The 22,023-nt window shown below is 49.3% G+C and overlaps 1 protein-coding gene across 3 annotated transcripts in view; it reads left to right on the plus strand.

Moving 5' to 3' along the window:
- OCRL (OCRL inositol polyphosphate-5-phosphatase) overlaps positions 1-22,023 on the plus strand; it is a 29,143-nt gene continuing 7,120 nt past the window's right edge. Inside the window, exons 1-19 of one of the 3 annotated variants that reach the window (XM_084639048.1) lie at positions 1-223; positions 440-501; positions 2,565-2,644; positions 3,495-3,533; positions 4,613-4,723; positions 4,799-4,894; positions 5,438-5,561; positions 5,650-5,811; positions 6,543-6,644; positions 7,177-7,291; positions 9,429-9,545; positions 9,794-9,981; positions 11,627-11,738; positions 12,831-12,940; positions 14,342-14,477; positions 15,508-15,618; positions 16,189-16,354; positions 16,594-16,829; positions 18,971-18,994. In XM_084639048.1, coding sequence (XP_084495174.1) covers positions 185-223; positions 440-501; positions 2,565-2,644; positions 3,495-3,533; positions 4,613-4,723; positions 4,799-4,894; positions 5,438-5,561; positions 5,650-5,811; positions 6,543-6,644; positions 7,177-7,291; positions 9,429-9,545; positions 9,794-9,981; positions 11,627-11,738; positions 12,831-12,940; positions 14,342-14,477; positions 15,508-15,618; positions 16,189-16,354; positions 16,594-16,829; positions 18,971-18,994 — 2,130 coding nt within the window. In that variant the 5' untranslated portion in view covers positions 1-184. Of the gene's footprint in view, positions 224-428; positions 502-2,564; positions 2,645-3,494; positions 3,534-4,612; positions 4,724-4,798; positions 4,895-5,437; positions 5,562-5,649; positions 5,812-6,542; positions 6,645-7,176; positions 7,292-9,428; positions 9,546-9,793; positions 9,982-11,626; positions 11,739-12,830; positions 12,941-14,341; positions 14,478-15,507; positions 15,619-16,188; positions 16,355-16,593; positions 16,830-18,970; positions 18,995-22,023 lie in introns of all 3 variants that reach the window. The other 2 variants (XM_084639047.1, XM_084639049.1) reach the window with 2 other exon arrangements.

Raw genomic sequence — 22,023 nt, forward strand, 5'->3', positions numbered from 1 at the left:
CGGGGCAGGGCGGGAGGAGCCGGCGCGCTGCGGTGAGCTCCTCCGGCCGGCAGGGGGCACCGGCCACTGCGGGCCCGGCCGGCGCCGCTCTGTCCGGCCCCGGTCGCTGCGCGCTCGCTTCGGCCGTGAGTCGCCGGGAGACCGGGCCGCGGGGAGTGGCCTGGACCGGATCCCTGCGCTCCCCATGGAGCCGCTGCCGCCGCCCGCGGCCTGGAGCCTCGATGTATCCGCTGGCTGGGACGGGGAGCCCGAGGGGACCCCGGCGCCCGGGGCGAAGGGTGCGGGGCGGGCTGGGGGACCCCGGCGCCCGGGGGAGGGGCGGGTTGGGGGACCCCGGCGCCCGGGGGAAGGCGGGCGGGCGGGCGGGCGGGGCTGGCTGGGGGGACACTACTGCCCGCGGTATTGCTGAGTTCCTTAGCCGTGTGCCTATGCTGTGGAGGTGAAAGCAGGACGGAGGGAGCCCTGTGTCCTGAGCCTCTCCCAGCGCCACGGGCAGTGCGAGTGAGTAGCACACACGGCAGCCCAGGCTCCGCAGGGACGTTGCCTGCCCACAGTGACTCTTGCTCCCGGGCGCAGGGTTGAAAACGGCTCCAGGCTGGCAGGTGGCAGGGACTCTTTGGGGGCATACTGACAGACTGGAGTCATGGCACGACCTTTTCCTTCCCCCGCCCTCGGGGGGCACATTGGCAGAGTGAGGCAGGGGAATTATTCAGTCTTCGCCTGGGCTACGTTGGCAGGGGCAGCTGTGTAGAGATTCCCACCAGGAGTTAGTGTATTGGGAAAAGGTGGGCATATCCCATGCTATTGTAGGGAGTGAGCAGGCTTTGGTGGGACTGTGTTCCTCTTCTCTACTGTCTGAGCATCTCTGCCCTTGCCCTGATTCCATTAGTATCACTTGCCTCTGGTGTGTGGGCCTGGGTGATTGGTTAGTACAGTGATGTCTTTCTGGAATAGACTCAGCAGCATTATGTGAATATTGTGATTGGTTAGTACAGTGACGTGTTCTGGAGTGTTGCTCCCTGGGAGATGGGGTACATTAGGGAAATCCCCATGGTGTCACCCCCCAGGGTGATGTTATACTGAAGGTTACAAGAAACATTTGCTAGGTTTTTATCTTTTTATAGTAAAGAAAAGAAAATTCAGATGGATTTTTTTCCCTAGTTGCTGTTAGTGGGTAGGCAACTATCTGGAAAGTTTGCAGTGACTCTTCAATATGTTCTTGGGGATGCCTTGCTCTGAGTAGCTGAACTCCTGTCTTGCATTTGGAATTAAGAACAGATCGTCCTTATGCTCTTGAGTGCTGAGGTGGAACACTTAATGTCAGACTGACAACTATTGTTGTGAGCCTATTACAATTAAAAGTTAAAGCTTTAACCTTCATGAAACCAAATTAAAATCCATGTGAAAAGAGACAGTCACTCACATGTCTGAAAAGATGGTTGAAGGTTTTTTTACTTTTTTTCTTTGAGGAACATAAAGAGGAGAAAATAGGAACTTATATTGGAGCTTCCCAAGAAAGGCCCTTTCCATGCAGGACTTAAGGGTAGATCCTTCCCTGCACTGCGTACAAGTTATTAGTTGTAGCTGGAACAGCACTGTGGCCTGTTATACAAACAGATTTTGTGCCAATTTAACTGGTTCACTTAACAAACTGATTTTTTTTAGCTAAAGTTGTTATTCTGCTATAACTGCTAGTGTGGATACAGCCATAGTGTTATACTGGTACCTTGTGTCCATATAACTTATTCCCATACAGGAATAGCTTTACCAGTGTAAAGACCCTTTATACCGCTATAACTGTCCCCACAGTAGAGGAGTTGTACCACTAGATGAGTGAAGTTAAAGTTGATGAGTTAGAGTAGAGTAGTAGATGAGTTAAAGCTGTACAACTTTTGAGGGTAGCAAAGGCCTGAGAAATGGAATGGCCCCTGCCACCGCCATCAGCACATTTGCTCTTGGAGTCTTCCCAATCACTTTGGAGTGCTGTCCTCTAAACCAAAGGTTCTCAAACTTAATTGTCCCGTGACCTCCTTCTGAAAACAAAAATTACTACATGACCCGTGGGGACTGAGGCCTGAGCCCCACCACCCAGGGCTGAAGCCCTTGGGCTTTGGCCCCAGGCAGTAGGGTTGGGGCTTTGGCCCCAAGATCCAGCAAGTCTAATGCCAATCTTGGCAACCCCTTTAAAACATGGTCCCAACCCACAGTTTGAGAACCGCTGCTCTAAACAGACAGAAAAGTGGCCCTGCTTCCTGGTTCTGGGTCCCCAGTCAACTCCCCAGCTCCTCTGGTATAGTTTGTAGACCCATGGCTCGGGAGTTTAGCATGCTTCCTTTATCATGTACATCTTTGGAAGCTGTTCCTCCATATGCATATTTTTGCATGCATCTCCCCGTATGTCATGTGATAAATGCTCCTCCTCACTATCCCCAACAACGTAGAGCTAGAGAGCAGGGCCTGTGGTCTCTTTGGTTCCAGAAGAAATACAGTCATGAGGTCAGCAACACCTTTGCTCTAGAATCTTTTAGTTTCTGTGCTGTTATGAGGCTTCTCTCTGTTTCCAGATTGGTTATCCGTTCACGGGAGAAGGACCCACCTGACCAGGATAACATTCCCATCAACAGCCGATTTAGATGTGTGCAAGGTACTGACCCTAACACACCTACCCCTCAGCCAGAAATCCACTGCTTTTTTTCCCCTGGCTGTACAGATTGGGACTTCCCCATGCAACTAAAACTCAGAGCTTATGATTACAGCTTCCTACCTCTCCCAAACTGGTGTGGGGATTTGGTCCATCTCGATATAAATGTGGGTTGGGGAGCCTCGGTTCAGTTCCTCATTGGTAGGTGTTGGTGTCAAAAAACACTGCCTGGAATGGCATCAAATGGCCCTCTCTACTGGCAGCTCCACAGAGGCCAAAGATAGAATGGGAAATGGGATCTGAATGGGCTGAGGGCTTGTCTGTATGAGGAAATTTACCAGCAGAACTATACCTTATAATTGTCCTGTGATACTTCCTTGAGGGGGGACACTTTTTCTGCAATAAGTGTCCACAAGGGGCATTATACCAGTATAGCTATGGCATGTTTCTGCTGGTAAATTTCTCCATGTAGACGAGCCGTGAGACTTGTTGGTGGACCTGTGTATGTGGGGAGTTAGTACTACTGTTACTGCTCATGCTGCACTTGGGGAGTCAGTCTCCAGGACTGGCAGGCTGGTACCTTTCATTTTAAACACACCGCTGTCTAACTTCCCTGAATTTGAAGAGACCCTTTTGCAGGGGGACCTCTGTCCAGTCTGGCCCAGCCTGTGGGGTCGTAACTCTCTCCAGTAGTGCCACTGCTAGTGGTGAGAGGTATGGAAGCAGTTTGTTCCTTTGCTGGGGCCTGGGATCTCCTTGTGTTGAAGGCAGGCATTGTGCTTGTGTTGTATGTACTGAGTCTCTGCTCCTGGACAGGGTTAAACTTTCCTGATCCTTCTCTCTTGTTTCCCAGAGGCTGAAGAAACTCTGTTGATTGATATAGCTACAAACAGTGAGTCTGTTATGATGAGAGCTTTCTTTAACAAATGTATCATCTCTCCATCACTGACACACACACTTTTCTGTTTCACCCACTCTGCTTCCCCCTCTTGTCTCCTCCCCCTTTGCCCTCTGCTCTACCCCACTTGCTATCCCTGTGCTAGTTGTGGGTTGTAAGGCTGTAGAGGGGTTGGCTGGCTTTGTTACTCTTTTGGAAAATGCTCATTACCACAAGGAGTATGATCTAAATACTTAGATCAAAAGGTGTCACTTGGCTGAGTTTTGACTTCTCCCTTAATGCTTCTCCCAAAACCCCTCCCTGTGAGCCTGTTTGACTTTCCCTGGAACTTAACCTGCCAGCCCCTCGCTTTCCTGCTTCTGTCCTATATTATTGCTCTACTCCTTGCTGCCACAGAAGCAGCCCCATGGTTGGAGTGCAGGGGCAGTACACGATGCCCACATTGGAAGTGTAACCTGATCAGGGCCTCTTAGGAGGTTTTCATACCCTGCAGGGTCCCACAGTGCTTTGCATGCAGCATAGACAAGTATAGGTTGTCTTTGCTTTGCACAGTGGAAGATGGGGAGAACAGATGCACTTGAGGATTAGGTTATCTTTGGTAACATGTGGGCTGCTTGTCTTGGGGATCTGGAATCACTCTGTCTGAAAATGTGTGTCTACTGCTACAAATACCACCTTGGATTCCTGTCTCCATTTGACACTGTGCCTTTAACTGCATTTGGTGCTTGCAGTGTCATTGTTTCCTTTGTGAAGGCAGCTTCCCCTGTTATTTGTGAGTGTCTTTCACACAGCAGCAGGGGAGAGAAGTAGTTTTAAAAATCAGGAAAATGGCATTGGAACCCCTGCCCACCCACAAATTGGTGGGAGTCTCAGGGGCACAAGGAGGACCCGACACTGCCTCAAACTCACTTTTTAAAATAGACTAATTGTCAAGATGATGGCAAATAAATGAGGACTTCCATCATGGGCCCAGAGGAGCAAATGGCAGCTAGTGGCTTGTTCACGGGAGGGGTTTAAAGGTCAAGAAGCCGAACCTGTCTGTGTCTTGGTGTGTGTGTTTTGTATGTCTGAAGCTGGCTGCAAGATAAGAATACAGGGAGACTGCACACCAGAGCGCCTCTTTGAGATCCCCGATGAGGAATGCTGCCTTCGGTTCCTCACCAAAGTGCTGAACATACAAGAAGGTAACCACACTTACAGCCATGTGTGTGTCTCTGGGGCTCAAGAGCAGTTTCTGACAGTGATGTTTCCTTCTCCAGCCCAGTTGAAAGCGCCTCTTCCTGAGCACAGGGAGCCAGCCAACTGGTATCAGGTGGAGAAAAACCTCCCAGCTCCTCCTCAGTCATCTGTTTCAGGTACTGGAATGAGTCCCACCTCGGCAGTTGCAGCCCTGTGTTCAGGGCACAGTCATGGGGCCCTTGTTTTCAATGGTTGGGTGGGATACATACAAAACTATGGCCTCTGCAGGAGCTTTGATTTTCATTGGTCCTGTCAGGTAGGAGCATGGTTAGTGCTTTTCCTTCATCCCCCCACTAACTCCCACAAAAGCCCACCTCCTGCTCCTAGTGTGATGTTACCATGGATTGATGTCTTATTGACGTACTGTATCTCCCTCTGCCAAAGTCCCTCTTGGTTCATGATTGTCTCTCCACTCCCTTGGTCTGTCCATCTCCTCACTCTCTGCTCCCCCTTGCCTCTGTCAGCATCTCTTCCCCTCGCCCTCTTGGCACCATCAGAGTTGGTATAATACTGCTACCCCTTGCCACACCCACATTCCTGTGGGGATCTCTCTTCCCGCTTCCGGAGTTACGTTGCCCCCTCTAGGTTCTTGTTAAGCTGCTTTCTGAAGAACATTCACCTGGGCCTCACTCTCACCACCCAGGCTTCGGTCATTACAGGGGTTCTAGGCTTTGAAGATCATTTCAATGCCATAAGTTTGGAGAAGAAAAGAAACTTACAAAACCAGCAAATGGGATCTCGTCGGGAGCCCCCGCCTCCCCCTCTTCCTCCACAAAATAGGCAGTAAGTAGCATCCCAGAGCTGTTGCCTTTACCCTCCAGTATCCTAGGCAGTAACCCCAGTTTGAAGTCTTTTGTTGTCTCCTGTCTAGGTTTCATCGAGAGAGGGAAGGTGTGGCCAGAGACCAGCCAAAAGTAACCAACACCATGCGCAAGCTGTTTGTGCCCAACACGCAGTCTGGGCAAAGAGAGGGTCTCATCAAACACATCCTTGCCAAAAGAGAGAAGGAATATGTCAACATCCAGAGCTTCAGGTCAGCGCTGCCCCTAGAGCCATAGCCGCGAGGCACAGTGTATGTAGGGGTAGTGAGAAGCAGAGATTTTCCCAGCTTCTGTGGGCTGCTGCCTTGAACCCAGCCCAGGTCTCAAAATGAGCTCCTGCTGGTGGATGGCCTATGTGAAACAAGTAGTGGGGTTTCAGTCCAGTTCGTAGGTGGCCAGGTGGCCACAGTAGCACCCTTCACCCATCTTATTGGCACTTCCTGGTGTCCTTATAGGTAATCTCAGCCCAGGGGCTGGGGGTTGAACTCCCCCAAGTAGAACTGAGGCATGTTGGCAGAGGCGAGGTAGCGGGAGCTTGCACTGCTGTTGCCCGTGCTGCATTGTCTTATAAATACAAAGGCCTTCATGGTTGCCAATCTGGTGCCTTTTTGCCAACATGGAATTCACTTTCAGTATGTAGAAAGCATGGTGTGGGTCATGTAGGTAGGCCCCCAGTGAGGTGTCCTTTACTTTGCAGAGCTCTGTGACATCCCTAGTACATTAGAAATGTGCCATGCCCAGAATTCTCTGTGTTTTGCAGTCTTGGACAGAGCTCTTCATGTTATGTGTAGTTTACACTCCTTAGCAAGTTCACTGGCCTTTTTACACAGGACCCTCATGCAATTCAGACACTCCCTGTTTTGATGTTGTGTGCATTAGAGAGTCTGGACCTATTCAGTAAAGCTCTGCCCCAGCAGCATGGCTGCTCTTGTGTGTATTGCAGGTTTTTTGTGGGAACGTGGAATGTGAATGGCCAGTCTCCGGACAGTGGATTGGAACCCTGGCTAGTCTGTGACTCAGACCCCCCAGATATCTACTGTGTTGGGTGAGGCAAGAACTCCTGTTCATTTATACATACACATCTTGTGTCTCACTCCCTTCCCTTGGACACTGGTGGATTTTATTCATTTCAAATTCCCAGGCTTCCTAGTGGACTCCAAACTTTACACTGCTGCCTAGCATGTACCCTGGGACTCGGAAGGGAGGGGATCCTCCTTCACAGGGCTGGAGTAGTCAGGATGATGTAAAGAAGTAGCCAAAAGTCAAGTAGATTTCTTGAACTAACAGAGCAGCTTTCCTCCAGTGAGGCACCAGCTGAGAACCAGCTCATCCTCGGCATTAGCAAAGCAGACCAGACTAATGTCCCTCAGGGAAATAGTCTCTGGAAGGGGCCTGTAAGACACTGCAAGGGAGCCATAGTGCCTTCGTTTGAGCTAGGCCCAGTTGACCTTCCTCCGGGATGAATGATGATAGAGAGATTCAGACTGGGCCTCCTGCAGTGCCATCTTCTGATGGGGGTACAGAGCGGAGACTGGTTTGGGGGAGAGGGGTTGTGTCCTAAATTGACTTGTTTGTAGGTTCCAGGAGTTGGACCTCAGCACGGAAGCTTTTTTCTACTTGGACTCTGCGAAGGAGCACGAGTGGCTGGCTGCTGTGGAGAAGGCCTTGCACCCCAAGGCCAAGTATAAGAAAGTGAGTCCTACTAAACCATCTCCTCTGGCATCCAAGCTGGTGGGACTGGGAATGGGGACAGGAATGAAGCTCACACTTTCCCAACTCAGATGGTCCATACGTCACCCAACCAAAATGGCCAAGAGCAGAGTCCCCAAGGATGTGTACCTGACACCGCTGATGGAATAGTTTCCTGGGCAGGGAGAGTCACTGTGGGACTAGAATAAATCTGGAGATAGTTCTAGGGCAGAGATATCCTCCAATAATAGCTCCCTGGCCATTTGGTGGGTGCCTCATGAGTGGGGCAACAACAAAAAAATACCCTCAGAGAGCTGACAGGACAGGTGCTCGGTGTGAGATGTGTCCCTCCTATACGCAGGCAATAAGAGGCAGAGGCGGGTCAAATTCCACATTTCCCTTGTTTTGGTAGCTCCGCAACTATAAAAACCGGGTGTGTCTTGTTCTAAGGAGCCAAGTGAATAGCTTTTCCTTGAAGGAACAAAATTGCTTGTATAGGGGAAGTTAGCTAGGAGACTGTGCCTTGGGAAAGAGTAATTTTAGTTGTAATGTTGCTAGCTGGCTCCTTCATGAAGTGTCAGGACTGAGTCACTACAGCTTTTCTTGCTGGCATAGCAGGCCTTCTGGTAGGTGGCTCTGTCTTAAGACATTAGTTAATTTCCCCTTCCTCCTCCCCTACCATGTTTTGCTGTGACATCCGTGCACTACTTTTTTATGTAGAGCCCAGTGACACAAGTTACAGGTTGTCAGGGTTCCCTCCCCACTCTGAACTCTGGAGTACAGATGTGGGGACCCGCATGAAAGATCCCCTAAGCTTATTTCTACCAGCTTAGGTTAAAAACTTCCCCAAGGCACAAATCCTTCCTTGTCCTTGGATGGGTACTGCTGCCACCACCGACTGAGTTAGACAAAGATTCAGGAAAAGGACCACTTGGAGTTCCTGTTTCCCTAAAGTATCCCCCCAAGCCCCTTCACCCCCTTTCCTGGGGAGGCTTGAGAATAATCTACCAACCAAATAGGTAAATCAGGTGAGCACAGACCAGATCCTTGGGTTTTTAGGACACTAAAAACCAATCAGATTCTTAAAAATCAGAACTTTATTATAAAGAAAAAAAGTAAAGAAGCACCTTGGTAAAATCAGTATGGAAGGTGAAGTGACTTGCCCAGAGTCACCCAGAAGAGACAGTGGCAGAGCCAGGATCCGTGCAGCAAGAGACTGTGCACACAGGTGCCATGTTAATGGCTGTAGGATGAGCAGAACAGTGGAGAATGACCTCCCTTCTTCCGTCCTGCAGAAGGAGCAAATGCTCTCTGGGAGGCAGGCATTGCGTAGGACCCCAGAGATGCTGCTTTGTGGTGCCTGCAGGTCAGGCATATCGGACTCTGTGTATGCTTCACTTGCTTGCTGTTTCCCCTACATTGAAACTACTCATGCAAAGAGTTGGGAATTTAAACCGTGAGCTCCACCACCAGGTTGCTGTACTTCTGTAAAAGCAAAGATGAGCAGAAATAAACTCCAGCCATCCTGGGACCTGAGCTCAGGCCTTTTGTGAGGTTCAGGACTAGTTTGGTCAGTTCCTTCTTCGAGGTGTTGTTGGTGGGAGCTTAGTTTAGTATTCATAAAATCCTAGAATATCAGGGTTGGAAGGGACCACCTCAGGAGGTCATCTAGTCCAACCCCCTGCTCAAAGCAGGACCAATCCCCAATTTTTGCCCCATATCCCTAAATGGCCCCCTCAAGGATTGAACTCACAACCCTGGGTTTAGCAGGCCAATGCTCAAACCACTGAGCTATCCCTCCCACCATAGTATTGCTATGTGGCTCCAATCTGTATCCTACAATGCACCTGGGAAGCCTCAAATTTTTCACAGTGGGGCACTGCTTCAAGGGAATACACCAGAACCTGAACAACCATGAGCTCAGCAGCATCCCCTACGGGTGCTGTCGGAGGACCATAGACTTCCCAAGTCTCCACCTGTTGTGCAGGGAGTCCCCAAGCTAGTGCAGTATGTGGAGTGTTGGGGGACCATGGGAGATGGGAAGAGACTCTGGAGACAAGCAGCACAGGGGGTGAGAAATTGGGGATTGTATTACGGCTGACCTGGAAACTCATAGAATATTTATTTATTTGTTTTGCAGGTGCAGGTGGTCCGTCTGGTTGGGATGATGCTAGTTGTGTTTGCCAGGAAGGATCAACTGAATTATATCACGGATATCATGGCAGAGACTGTGGGGACTGGAATCATGGGGAAGATGGTGAGTGGTCTTGGTCTGTGGGTGCATAGCCTCAGAATAGCTGACTCTGGTGTATGTTTGTGTGAAATGTGGTCTGTGGTACAGTGTCTTGCCTTACTTTCTCATCCCTGCTGCCTCTTTTCCTGTCAGTGTGCCTCTTGTTTTCATTGTCTCCATTGTTTTCATTTCCCCAGCTCTCTCCTGTTCAATCTGTTACCCAACCTCTTGTGTTTGTGTAACAGTCTCACCTGTAACTACTCTGTCCCCAGGGTAACAAGGGTGGTGTGGCTGTGAGATTTGTATTCCACAACACCACCTTCTGCATTGTCAATTCCCACCTTGCTGCTCATGTGGAGGACTTTGAGCGGCGGAACCAGGATTACAAGGATATCTGTGCCCGGTTAAGCTTCCTGCCTCCTGACCAGGGCCTGCCTCAGCTGAGCATCATGAAACACGAGTAAGTCTCCAACTCCACATTCCTTCTCCAAGGTCTGGGGAATATTAGCTAGAAATTGCTACCAAGAAGAGCCCAAGTGTAGACAAACCTGCAGGTTAATTGAGATGGTGAGGAAAATGCCAGAGCCTTGTCTACACTGACACTGCTGTTGGTGCAGCTGAACCAGTGATTGCACTAGTGGGCAGTGTTCTTGTAGTGGCTCACAAGGCAAACCTGTCTCTAGTACCTTCCCTTGCAAGAAGTCTGTAATGTGCTCATCTCAGCAGCTGGCACTCTTGAGTCAAAGGCTGATTATTACATGGTTGTGGAAAACCTGGGGCATTTCTAGAACAACAGACAAACTGGGTTTTATTCCAGGCTTCTCTGGTTTGTTCATTTTTGAGCTCTTGTTACTTGGAAGGATTTACATAAACAGCTCACATAGTCTGCAAGGTTTTTGATTCTAGAAATGAGCTCAGATTTGAATCTGTGAATATAAACTTTGTTGTAAAAGGCTAAGAAAATTATGAGAGTGTCAAAGTTCTTGTTATGCCTGTTGGGAAGTGATGAGAAGGCTATAGGACTGTCTGGAAGCCTATGTGTGAGGGGAACAGGAGTTGTCATTGGTGTGGTGATTGCAGAGAGGGATGTGATGGGGGAGGGATAGTTCAGTGGTTTGAGCTGTGGCCTGCTAAACCCAGAGTTGTGAGTTCAATCCTTGAGGGGGCCATTTAGGGATATGGGGCAAAAATTGGGGATTGGTCCTGCTTTGAGCAGGGGGTTGGACTAGATGACCTACTGAGGTCACTCCCAACCCTGATATTCTGTGATTCTATGATTAGTGGGTGGAACAATGAGATAGGACAGCTGCATTTAGATTTGTGAATTTTCAAGAGACCTGCTTGTGTGTCCTGCCAGCTCAGCACCAGTCTGTGTGCTCAGCATAGGTGCCTTGGGTTGGTAATGTACTAGGTACTGGAAAAGCAAACAAACTGGTAGACTTGTGTGGGATCCAAGGGCAGAAGCAAAAGGCCTAACTGCTGGGTAGGCAGGGGACTCTGCTGCTGTGTTCTTATGCGTGCCTTACAGAAGTGCAAGCTCTTCCTTGGGGGTGACGTGTGTGCCTTGTGTTGGAGAGATAAATACCACTGTGCAGTGAATTGTGTTGTTCCTCTTATTTGTTTCATTTCATGAAAACATTGGTGGGTTTTTCCACATTGTTTTCAGGCTAGGGAAAACGTCAGCAGCCCTTCCTGAGGATCCTGGTAGATTCTCAATCACTGGCATTTTTAAATCAGGATTGGCTGTTTTTCTAAAAGATCTGCTCTAGTTCACGCAAGAATTATTGTGGGGCAGTTCTCTATCCTGTGCTGTCCAGGGGCTCAGACTGGATGGTCACAATGCGCCCTTCTGTCCTTGGAATCTCTGCATTGTTAGCTAGCTGACTGCTTCATCCCATATAGATCACCCACCTTTGGGATGCTATCTCTGTAGACACTTACAGAAGCGGCAGCTGCTAGCATATTTTGATTCTCTTATATGTCCTGTTGTGCTCTAGCTATCCCGAGAGACCCCTTTTTCAATCTGACTCCCCCATCTCTCTCTCCCATGGGAGTTCTGATACGAACTGCAGGCTTTTCTTTTCCATGTTTGCCTTTGTCCGTAGTGTTGTCATCTGGCTGGGAGACCTAAACTACAGGCTGTGCCTCCCTGATGCCAGTGAGGTGAAAATTCTGATCAATAAGCATGAGCTTCAGAAACTGTTGACATATGACCAGGTAAGTGAACTTCAGTCATGTGGGTATTGGGTCATCCTGTTTTAATATATCCTTACACTTGGGAAGGCTGGCATGTATCCTGTGGTGATGAGATCTAGACACAGCTCTAGGGTGTTTTTGTTTCTTGCCGTTTTAGTTCCCATTAAAAATATTAAAAAGTGTCTCTGGCCAAAAGATATGATGTTTAGGCTGTAGGAATGTGTATTAAAGCTCAGAGATACACGCTGCATGCTCAACAGCTCCTCTCACCAGCTCTTGAGGACAGAGCAGGAACACTGACCGAGGTCAGTCACAGCTCAGAGGGACCCTGGAAAGTGTGTTGCAGGAGCGCTGGGGATTCCTGCCTGTAACTGTTGTGTGCTCCTCAACAAGCTGGACCTGAGTTCTCTGACGGGTGTGGGCTGTGAAATATGTCCCTGCAGCACATTGGAAATTCTGGGGCAGCGTTAGATACATTTCAAAAAGGGGGGTTTATCCAGTGAAACACAAAAGGAACAATACAATCAGTGCAGTGTCCCTTGGAGTATTTATGGTGATAGTAAATCTGACTTCGTGCTGCCTCTTACTACTTAATTTCCAGGATGCTGCAGAATTTTGTATTGAAAATAACTAACTGAATTTTTGATGCTGTTAGGGGAACTTAGGAGGTTTTGTAACTGGGTAGGAGACTTATGAGAGCTGGTTTGGCCTTGTCGGCCAAGCACACCAGTTGTAGGTTTCTGTTAAAATGACCAACAGTGAAGTAGTTAGCAATGGAGTTGCTTAACTGTCGTCATTAGGTTTCAAAGTTAACACTTGGTTGAGTTGAACAACTTGGCTCCCTTGTCTCTTGGTTCATGCTGTGTACAGACTCAGGCAGGCAGCACTATGTCAGTTTGCATCTGGTTTGTCTTTGGAAGGTTTTCTTTGCACTCGGAGTAGCTCTGTTTTGTAATGAAAGTGTCTGTCTGGGGACACGGTTCTGTTGTAAGGGGTGGGTTCTGTGACAGAGTCCATGGCTGCGGAGTAAAAGGGCCCTGCCTGTAACTTTGCTCTGCAGAGTTATGAAGACTTTGCTGTTGTGCTGACAGGCTGTTCCTTTTTTGCCTCTAGTTGAATATTCAGCGGACTCATAAGAAAGCTTTTGCTGATTTCACAGAGGGAGAGATTAAATTCATCCCCACGTACAAATTTGACTCTAAAACGGACCGCTGGGATTCCAGGTAAGTCTGTTGATGGTGGCCTGTTAACCTGTGACACCAACAGCATCTTGCCACACAGCTTCCTTCCCTGGCTGAATTATTAGACTCTGATCCTTCTCCTGGAAACATGCCTAGAGCCATCAACATGACATTGAATAGCCTCGTGGATCCCTCACAAATGGACTAGACGCGTTATCTGGGACGGAGCTTTTTGCTGATGCAGAACGTCAGTGAGGCTAATGAATGAAACATACAGTTGATATTCGTCTGAGAGGTGTGGGGAATACCTCTGAGGACAGAGACACAACACACAAGGCACTTGAGGGGTTAGGAGTAAGTGCAGATAGTCTCAGAAGAAGTCAGCTTTGCTGTAGTCTGGTGGGCCTGAGGACAGAACAGTCAGCCATGCCGAACTCTGGTTTAGCCTTCAGCACAGGCTCTTTGATTCCTCTACCACACAAAGGCAAGAAAAATTGACAGGAAACAAAAATGATAGTCCTGTCCTGGGCTGGCACTGCAGGGTCCTCTTCCCCCCAGGAACTCAAGGATCACAGATCTCACTTAGCCTCAGGGGCACCACGGGGCCTACCTGCCCCATTGCAGCCTTCTGCTGCTGCTCAGGAAAGTGTCTCTCTCTACTGGGTCCCCCCCTCCTCCCTTACAGAACTGGGTCCTTACGTCTTCCAGCTGGGAATCAGAGCCAATCATTAGCTGCTGCTCAGCTGGATCCCAACACCTGCCTGTTGGGCTTCTCCTTAGGCCAAGGCTTGCTGCTCCCTGGCTCTGCAGGCCCTTAAAGGGGAAGACTACTCTGCTACTCTTGCCCATGCAAATTCATCTGGGGAAAGATCATCCAAAACACAGACTCGAGGACCCTGGAAAGCAGGAACAGCTGAATAGATTTTCAGCAGTGGGGGTAGTAAATTAAACTGGAGCTTGCACCGGAGTGTGGTAACAAAAGAAGCTAATGCAACTTGGGGCCACATATGCAGAAGCCTCAGGTTATGGTGATAGCCCCCACTGAGCCCATTCCACTTCTTAGCACTGCAGTACCAGCAAGATGTTAACAGGTGCTAAGAAGAGCAACCTGAGCGATTGCGGGGATGATGAATAGATCAGGGGCATTAAATCCATGTATATGGGCTAGCTGACAACTGGGGCAGGGAGCCTAACTAGGTATGAAAAGGGTGCCACTCCCAGCGTAGGAATGTAGCCCTGGGAGGGGGGCAGAGAGAGGAGAACAGAAGTAATGGGATGCGATTTCAGAATGGTAACATTTCGGATGAGGAAAGTGGTGGGAGCCCTATCACTCCAGATGCTGCCCTAGGAAGTGTGTCCTGCAGGGACCAATCTGGCTGAGGAGGGGAATGGTCAGATGGACAGGAGGACTGTCTGATTTCCTGTTAACTTGTATATCTGCAGTGGGAAGTGTCGCGTGCCAGCCTGGTGCGATCGAATCCTCTGGAGAGGGGGGAATATTAATCAGCTCCGGTACCGCAGTCACATGGACCTGAAAACCAGCGACCACAAGCCAGTCAGCTCGCTGTTCCTTATTGGGGTAACTGTCACTTGATGTGCTAGGGGAGAACGCTTGGTTGAAGTTCCAAGTTAAAGGATCCATCTGCTGAAGCAAGGGATACAAACACCCATGTTTGTATTGATATAAAAGGGAGGGGGGCGAGCAGAAATGAGTAATAGCTGCTCGGCAGCTGGAGCTGGGCAGCCTTACTAACCTCAGTCTCTGCAGCAGGGGACTCATAAGAGCTGCTGTTCTCATATGCAGCACAGGTCGGCTGTGCAGTGCCAGAGCAGCTTTGTGCCATGTTGACACAGACAATGGTTGGCGTTTACACAGCAGACATGCAGAGTATTCAGCAGGAAAGGCTCCAGCCATTGATTGCTTAAATAGTGTTTCTTAGGCTCTAAGGTGTGATCCCAATATTCTGCCACTGGGACGGGTGCACTGAGCTGTTTGCAACTGGCTCCTCCTCGGGGCCATGAGCTACCTGTAAACGATTGCACCCACTCCCATGATGCTGCTTCTGCTCTGCTTGGAGAAACAGGAACTCTGGGGTGCTTCTGGCTTGCTGGGGGGGTTGTGAATGGCTGAATATAAGTTGTGGGAGGGAAGAGACTTGAGATCCCTGGCCTGTTGGGCAGAGCCAGCATGTGTGTCCAGTATTCCTCTCCCCCACTCTCTGAACTAGGTGGTCTCCTAGACAACTCATTGCTTTCTCCTCTTACCCAATCAAGCAGGCTGAAATCCTGAGTAATTTGGGGTAAGACTGCAGAGTGCCTGTGCTACTAGGTGCAGAATGGCCTTAGAACATTTCCTGCAAATAGCAGATCCTTCCTGGTGCCCATTGGCCAGAAAAAGACACCAGTACAATTACTCCAGGTATAATAACTTGCATGAAATTACCCATGAGACTTGGGGGAGCAACTGGACAAATCTTCAGCCTTCAAAGCTGCACACGTGAAATGCCCAAGAATCTCCTCAGCTTCTGCTGCAGTTATTTACAAACCACTAAGGGAGTTTACACTCTTAAGGCCTACACCTTCAGTGAGTGTGATCTGATCTCCTGCAGGTGAAGATTGTGGATGAGCAGAGGTACCGGAGGTTGTTTGAGGATATTGTTCGTATGATGGACAGAATGGAGAATGACTTCCTTCCTTCACTGGAGCTTAGCCGGAGAGAGGTGAGAACAGAAATGAATTCCTTGTCTGCTTCCCAAAGAGCAGCAGCTGCAGAAGGGCTAGAATTTCTCTAAAGGTGTCTGAGGCCCTGGTCTACACTTAAAACTTAGGCTGACTTAGCTGCATCTCTCAGGGCTGTGAAAAATGTCACGCTTTGAGTACCACCATTAGGTTGATCTAACCCTAATGTAGACACAGCTAGGTCAACAAAAGGATTCTTCTGTCAACCTAGTTACCACCTATATCAATGGAAAAACTCCTTCCATTAGTGTAGGAAGCGTCTACATTACGGTGCTTCAGTGGCACAGCTGCACGGCCTATGGCAGCTGTAGTGTAGACATGGCCTGGTAATGTTTTATTAAACACCAGTGTGGACAAATGTGCCAAAAACTAACTTCAGTCACCTCCACACAACCAGGTATTGGGTTAGAAATTGTCCATTGCCCTAACCTCTCAGCAAGCACGCTGGTAGGTGTACTTACCTCCCAGTGTTGATGGTGATGTGGAGTCCTTATACCTAACTACAGTTCCCTGCAGGTAATAAGAAAAGTTGTTTTCTCTTTGCTCTGTAGTTTGTGTTTGAGAAAGTGAAGTTCCGGCAGCTACAGAAGGAGAAGTTCCAGATCACCAACAACGGGCAGGTCACCTGTCACTTCTTCTTCATCCCCAAACTTAATGATAGCCAGTACTGTAAACCATGGCTTCGGGCCGAGCCCTGTGAGGGGTACCTGGAGCCGAGTGAGTTTTACACACTGTCTCTGTAGTGTCTTGGCTAAGGCCACCACCATTCTGTCCTTTCCCTCTCTTCTGCTGTTTGTCACCATTCCCACCATCACAAGCCGTCTGTCTCCCTTTCCCCTTTGGATTTCTGCCTCTCTGCCCAACTTTCACCTGTGCTCTGTGTCTGTCCATGAGGTCTCCATTACTTTTCCACTGTGGGGTTCTACAAGTCCATGTGTGCCCTTTGCCTGTTTCAGATGAGACTGTGGACATCTCCCTGGATGTGTATGTCAGTAAGGACTCTGTGACCCTCCTAAACTCAGGTGAGGACAGAATTGAGGATATCCTTGTCCTTCACCTGGACCGAGGCAAGGATTACTTCCTCACAATCAGTGGGAGCTACTTGCCCAGCTGCTTCGGCACCTCCCTGGAGGCTCTGTGCCGTATGAGACGACCAATCCGTGAAGTTCCTGTCACCAAACTTGTCGATCTGGTAAGGAGCAGTGGTCCTGAAGCTCCTGGGAACTTGCTTCCTGAGATTTGCACTGTGGTTTATTAACCAGACACTGAACTCTCCCCCTGCTAAAAATGGCTGCATTTCCCAAGGGCTAACCTCCCTCACTTGGGTAATGGTCCTGGCTCGCCACTGCTTCCCCTCCACACGCTGCACCCTGGCTTTCCTCACGTTCCCCTAAGGACTCTTCACTGCTCTGTGCTTTCAACCCCAACCTCTCTTGAGGGCTTCACTTTTCATATTTAATGGGATGAAAAGCTAACCCAGACCCTCATGGTCGTGTTCCTGCTGCATCTTTAGAATTGCCTGGGTTTCCTTATGGAAACCTTTATTCTAGGGGGTGCTGATTGTGGTCAGCTCAGGGCACAGTGTAAGATGAGTCTGCCATTTCCAGACATTGCCTCCAAGCAGTCCTGTGAGTAGCTGTTAGAGTGACTGTCAGAAAATGCCAGAGGCTGGCCCTGAATTGGGTGCACAAGGAAATACAAGTCCTTTCCAAATGCTGCCAGTGACTTACCTGAACGAACTGCTGGGCTCTTCTAAAGCCAAAATCAATTCCCGATATTTATTCTGGCACTGGATTTACGGGCTTGCTCCAAGGCTGAGAGCAAGCTCAGAGAGAGTGATAGCAACAGACACTAGCAATGGCACCCTCAACACACATGATGGCTTCACACCAAGCATGCACATTTGGCAGATGTGCTTGTTCTGTGTATGAGCAGAGTGATCTTTGAGTTCCTCCTATAAATAAATTGCTCAAATAAATTGGTTAGTCTGTAAGGTGCCACAAGTACTCCTTTTCTTTTTGCAAATACAGACTAACATGGCCGCTACTCTGAAACCTATAGATACAGAGACTGAGCTGTAGGAGGTCATGAGAAGAGATCTGTTATCTCTCCAGTGTTGTTGAGTTTAGATAGTGAAACAAGCCTACTGCATCAAAAGCTTTGCTCAAATTAAGGCCAACTTGACTTGGACTGTGATCCGGAATGGAGATAATCTCTAAAAGGCAACAGGACAGAATGGTTGAAGGAGGGTCTGGAAATTGGATTGGTGTGGAATAGCGAGTGTAGCTGGAGACGTATTTGTGCATGGTTCTCTCCAGTTCTGAATGTGCTTGCAGGGGCCAGGTGATAATGATTTGTTGTGGTTTAAGAACTAGCACCATTTCTGCTGTCAGCTGGAATGCCAGTCCAGGACCCAGAGCAGCCTGTTGGAGGGTTTGCATCCACAGGAGCGGATGGTGTTCAGGCAGCAAAATTGAAAATAATTGTTACTCTACTGACCACAGAAAGGGGACAGGCAAGCAGAAGGCTAGTGCCCTGGTGGGACAGGCAATAAAGTGAGCCATTCTCTCTGTGATGTGGCTGTCGGGTGTCACCAGAGCCTAAGATTATATTGCCTATCTCTGCTCCCAATCACCTAGTGCTGTGGAAGGGGAGCCCACTTTGTCTAGGTTTTGGCAGTTCCTGACCCCAGGCCCCCTTGGGCTTTGCTGCCTTTCCATGGTGGCTGAGGCGTCCCTATGTACACAGGCTGGAAGGTGCGGGAGAACTCTGCTATTTGAAAGAGGAGGCGTTATCATGTAGTACTGTTAGGTTGAGGCTGACTCGCTCTGGGCCTTTGGAGCATGTGTTTTCCTGCCCCTGACTGCACAACGTTCCTGATGGTCATCTTTAACTCACCCGCTGCCACGCACACACAGATAGTCACAGGAGAAACTGGGCAGGTCAGATTGTACAGGGACACTTGATGCTGATTGTGAAGACTCGGGGAGTGGACAGAGAAATCTTCCAGGTAGGCGCCTGTTTCCACCTCTGGCCATGGGAGTCTGCTGAGTGCTGAACAATGCTACAAGGTCACTGGGGGTGCTCACTGGAATCCTAACAGGCCTTTACATCATGTGAGCAGTATTCCTGCTAACTGGGATCTAAATCTCCTGCTGCAGCTTTAACAGCAGTGGTGTCAGCAAAACATCTGAGAAGTAGCTGCCAGTCAGTGCTGGTGTGGTCTCAGGCTGCAGAGTCTGTTTCTTTTCTGCTTAATCCTAAATCAGGTTCTTTCTGTTAATCATGCTCTCCTCCTCTCTCTCTCTCTCTCACATCCTGCTCTCCTCTCAGGGAGAAGACAGCTTCCTAGAGAAGGTAATGCAAGCCAATGCTGAGGGGGCTTTCTAAGTGTTTTTTCCCCTTGTTTTTTCCTACCCCCCCCCCCCGACGTTCTTGTTAAACCCTGGATTTGTGCTGGAAATGGCCCACCTTGATTATCGTACACTTTGTAAGGAGAGTGGTCACTTTAGATAAGCTATTACCAGCAGGAGAGTGGGGTGGGGAGAGGTATTTTTTCATGCTTTGTGTGTATAAAAAGATCTTCTACACTTTCCACAGTATGCATCCGATGAAGTGAGCTGTAGCTCACGAAAGCTCATGCTCAAATAAATTGGTTAGTCTCTAAGGTGCCACAATTACTCCTTTTCTTTTTGCGAATACAGACTAACACGGCTGTTACTCTGAAACCAGTGGTTTTTGTTTGAACTCACTGTAAAAAATGAGAACTTAGACTTTTTTCCCATTTTCCTGGTGAGCGCAGGGGGAGACTGCTGCAGAGGGAGTGTTGGTGCCAGAAGGCACTGCTGTGGGCCTAGAACAGACAGGTACACTCTACAGTACTGAATTAGCCCCTGTGTGCCTCATAGTGACTCTAGTTAAGGTGGAGATGGCACCTTTCAGGTGTGTGTAATTTCCTTAGAACATTTTCTATTGGGTAAGAAATTCTCCTGACAGATCCCAGTGCCCAAGGTGAATCTGTCTGCAAAATCTGACTTTGCTTTACCCCCCATGAGTGAGTTGAATCAATGCATGAGAAATGAGTTTCAGAATTGAGGAAGGCTTTCTGAAGGTTATGTTTTTGCTGGGGGAGAGGTCTCTGTTAGCTGCAAAAAGAGTTCGGAGGGATGGCTTCCATCTCTGCATGTCTGTGTGGAGGCCTGGGGCTGGGGAGGGCCTTGCCATAGCTTGAGGAAAGCCCTTAGGCACGCTTTCTGCCTGATACTTGCCACAGCGGCAGAATGAAGCAGTCTGGTAATTCTCGCAACTGCCACTAGCTGAGCAGAGGCAGCAAAGCCAGGCCAGTGCTAGGAACCGTCGTTCTGCATGTGCTGATTGTACTGCAGAGTCAGGGACTCAAATCCCACCGCTGCCTGGGGGAGAGGAGGCAAGGAGCCACTGTCCTTCCCTCTCCCCCATTCTTCCAACTCATCCTCAGAGGATTGCCCCAGTCTCTTGTTTCCTCCTGCAGCTGCTCAGAGGCTTACTAACGTGCAAAGTTGTGCTGCTGCCCTAGGCTCTGCTCACAGAGCAGAGCGAACCAGGAGAGGAGGTGGGGCATCAGGGAGTGATCTTGTGGGACAAGAAAGCCTCTGCCTGTCGTCCAGCAGGGAGGAGGGGAACAGCAGGGCGATGTGTCTCCCAGGGTTGCTGTCTTTGGAGCAGCTGGCTAATGGGGTGAAGAAGGGAGGAAAGGAGAAACTCCTTCCTCCCTGCCAGCACAAGAGGAGAGGGCACTCCAAATTAGTCAGACATCTACAAGCCAAAGTGAAGAGCGCCCTGGTAGGAATCCAGTGCAGCCTGTCACCATTCCCAGCAGCTAGGGGTGGACTGTGCCAGCTTTTTCAACGCTTTAATGTGGCTGTGTAGTTGTGGCACCAGCACTATAAAAAAAAATCACCTCCACAAGGGGAATAGCTCCCAGCGCTGGGGCACTGTCTACACTGACACTTTACAGCGCTGAAACTTGCAGCGCTCGGTGGGTGTTTTTTCACCCCCTTGAGTGAGAAAGTTGCAGCACTGTGAAGTGCTAGTGTAGACAAGCCCTTAGAAATCCTCACCCCTCAGATTTCAAGCAGCAAAGAAAGGAATAATCAGTTCTCCTTAACAGGACTTTTTATTTCCTTCCCCCAGCGTTCAAGCTGGGATGGGATGAGGGCTTGGGCATGTCCCCTCCTCAGAGCTGTGGGGGAAACAATCAACAAAGTCCTTATTCCACAATGGCCCGTTTGGACCCAGTAGTGCTTCGTGATGGGCAGGGGATAACACCTCTTGTGGTGAATGAAAAGGAGGACTTGTGGCACCTTAGAGACTAACCAATTTATTTGAGCATAAGCTTTCGTGAGCTACAGCTCACTTCATCGGATGCATTCTGTAGCTCACGAAAGCTTATGCTCAAATAAATTGGTTAGTCTCTCAGGTGCCACAAGTCCTCCTTTTCTTTTTGCGAATACAGACTAACACGGCTGCTACTCTGATTCTTGTAACAGTACTATCTGTTTTAACTGTACTAACCCACAGGTGAGCCAGAGTCCAGCTATGCATTTTTCAGTGTTCAGTCTTGGCATGAGGTGGCACCTGCCAGTGTTATGCAGCTGTCATGTCGATGTAATCCCTTAGCCCTGGCCTACAATAGGAAATTAGGTTGTTATAACTGTCGCTCAGGGGTGTGAAAAATCAACCCCCCCCCACGCAACACAGTTAAACTGCCCTAACTCCTGGTGTAGACAGCACTAGTTGATGGGAGAATCCTGTCAGGGAGGTGGAGTTCCGATGCCAACAGGAGAACCCTTCCTGTCAGTGTTGGTACACGGAAGCGCTACAGTGATGCAGCTGCTTGTTAAGTGTAGACGAGCCCTGAGATGGGATAAACAGCCTGTGGTGTAGATTCAGCCCTGGGATAAGGATTTCAGGCTCTGGCCTTTGCTTTGCAGGATAAAAGTTGTAGTTGGAGTATGCTCACTGCTGTCAACGTGCTGCTCCAGATCTGTGGCCCTGTATGTTTAGAGCCGTGAGAGAGAGAGCCTTCACCTGCACGTGATTTCTAGCACTGTAAAGCTAATAGGTCCCGCTCCTTCAGACAGCCTCTGTGAAAGTGCGTCCTGTGATTGAGGGGAATCCCTAAGGCTGCGCATGGGAAACCCTACCCAGCAGGTCTGGAAAAGGGCAGTTGCCAGGCAAGTCCACTTGGCAATTGGTCGCCACGCATGTGTGTGTATAGGACAGGGTTCGCTCTGGGTGGCAGGTGCATTCCCAATAGCGGTACCTGCGGGTCAGCGCTGCATGCAGCTAGTGCCACTCCTCCAGGGTGATGTAAAACTGGGAACACACACTGCGGGTGAAGCCCT

The sequence above is a fragment of the Lepidochelys olivacea genome, assembly GCF_965140295.1.
Source record: "Lepidochelys olivacea isolate rLepOli2 genome assembly, chromosome: 9".
Classification (NCBI taxonomy): Eukaryota; Metazoa; Chordata; order Testudines; family Cheloniidae; genus Lepidochelys; species Lepidochelys olivacea.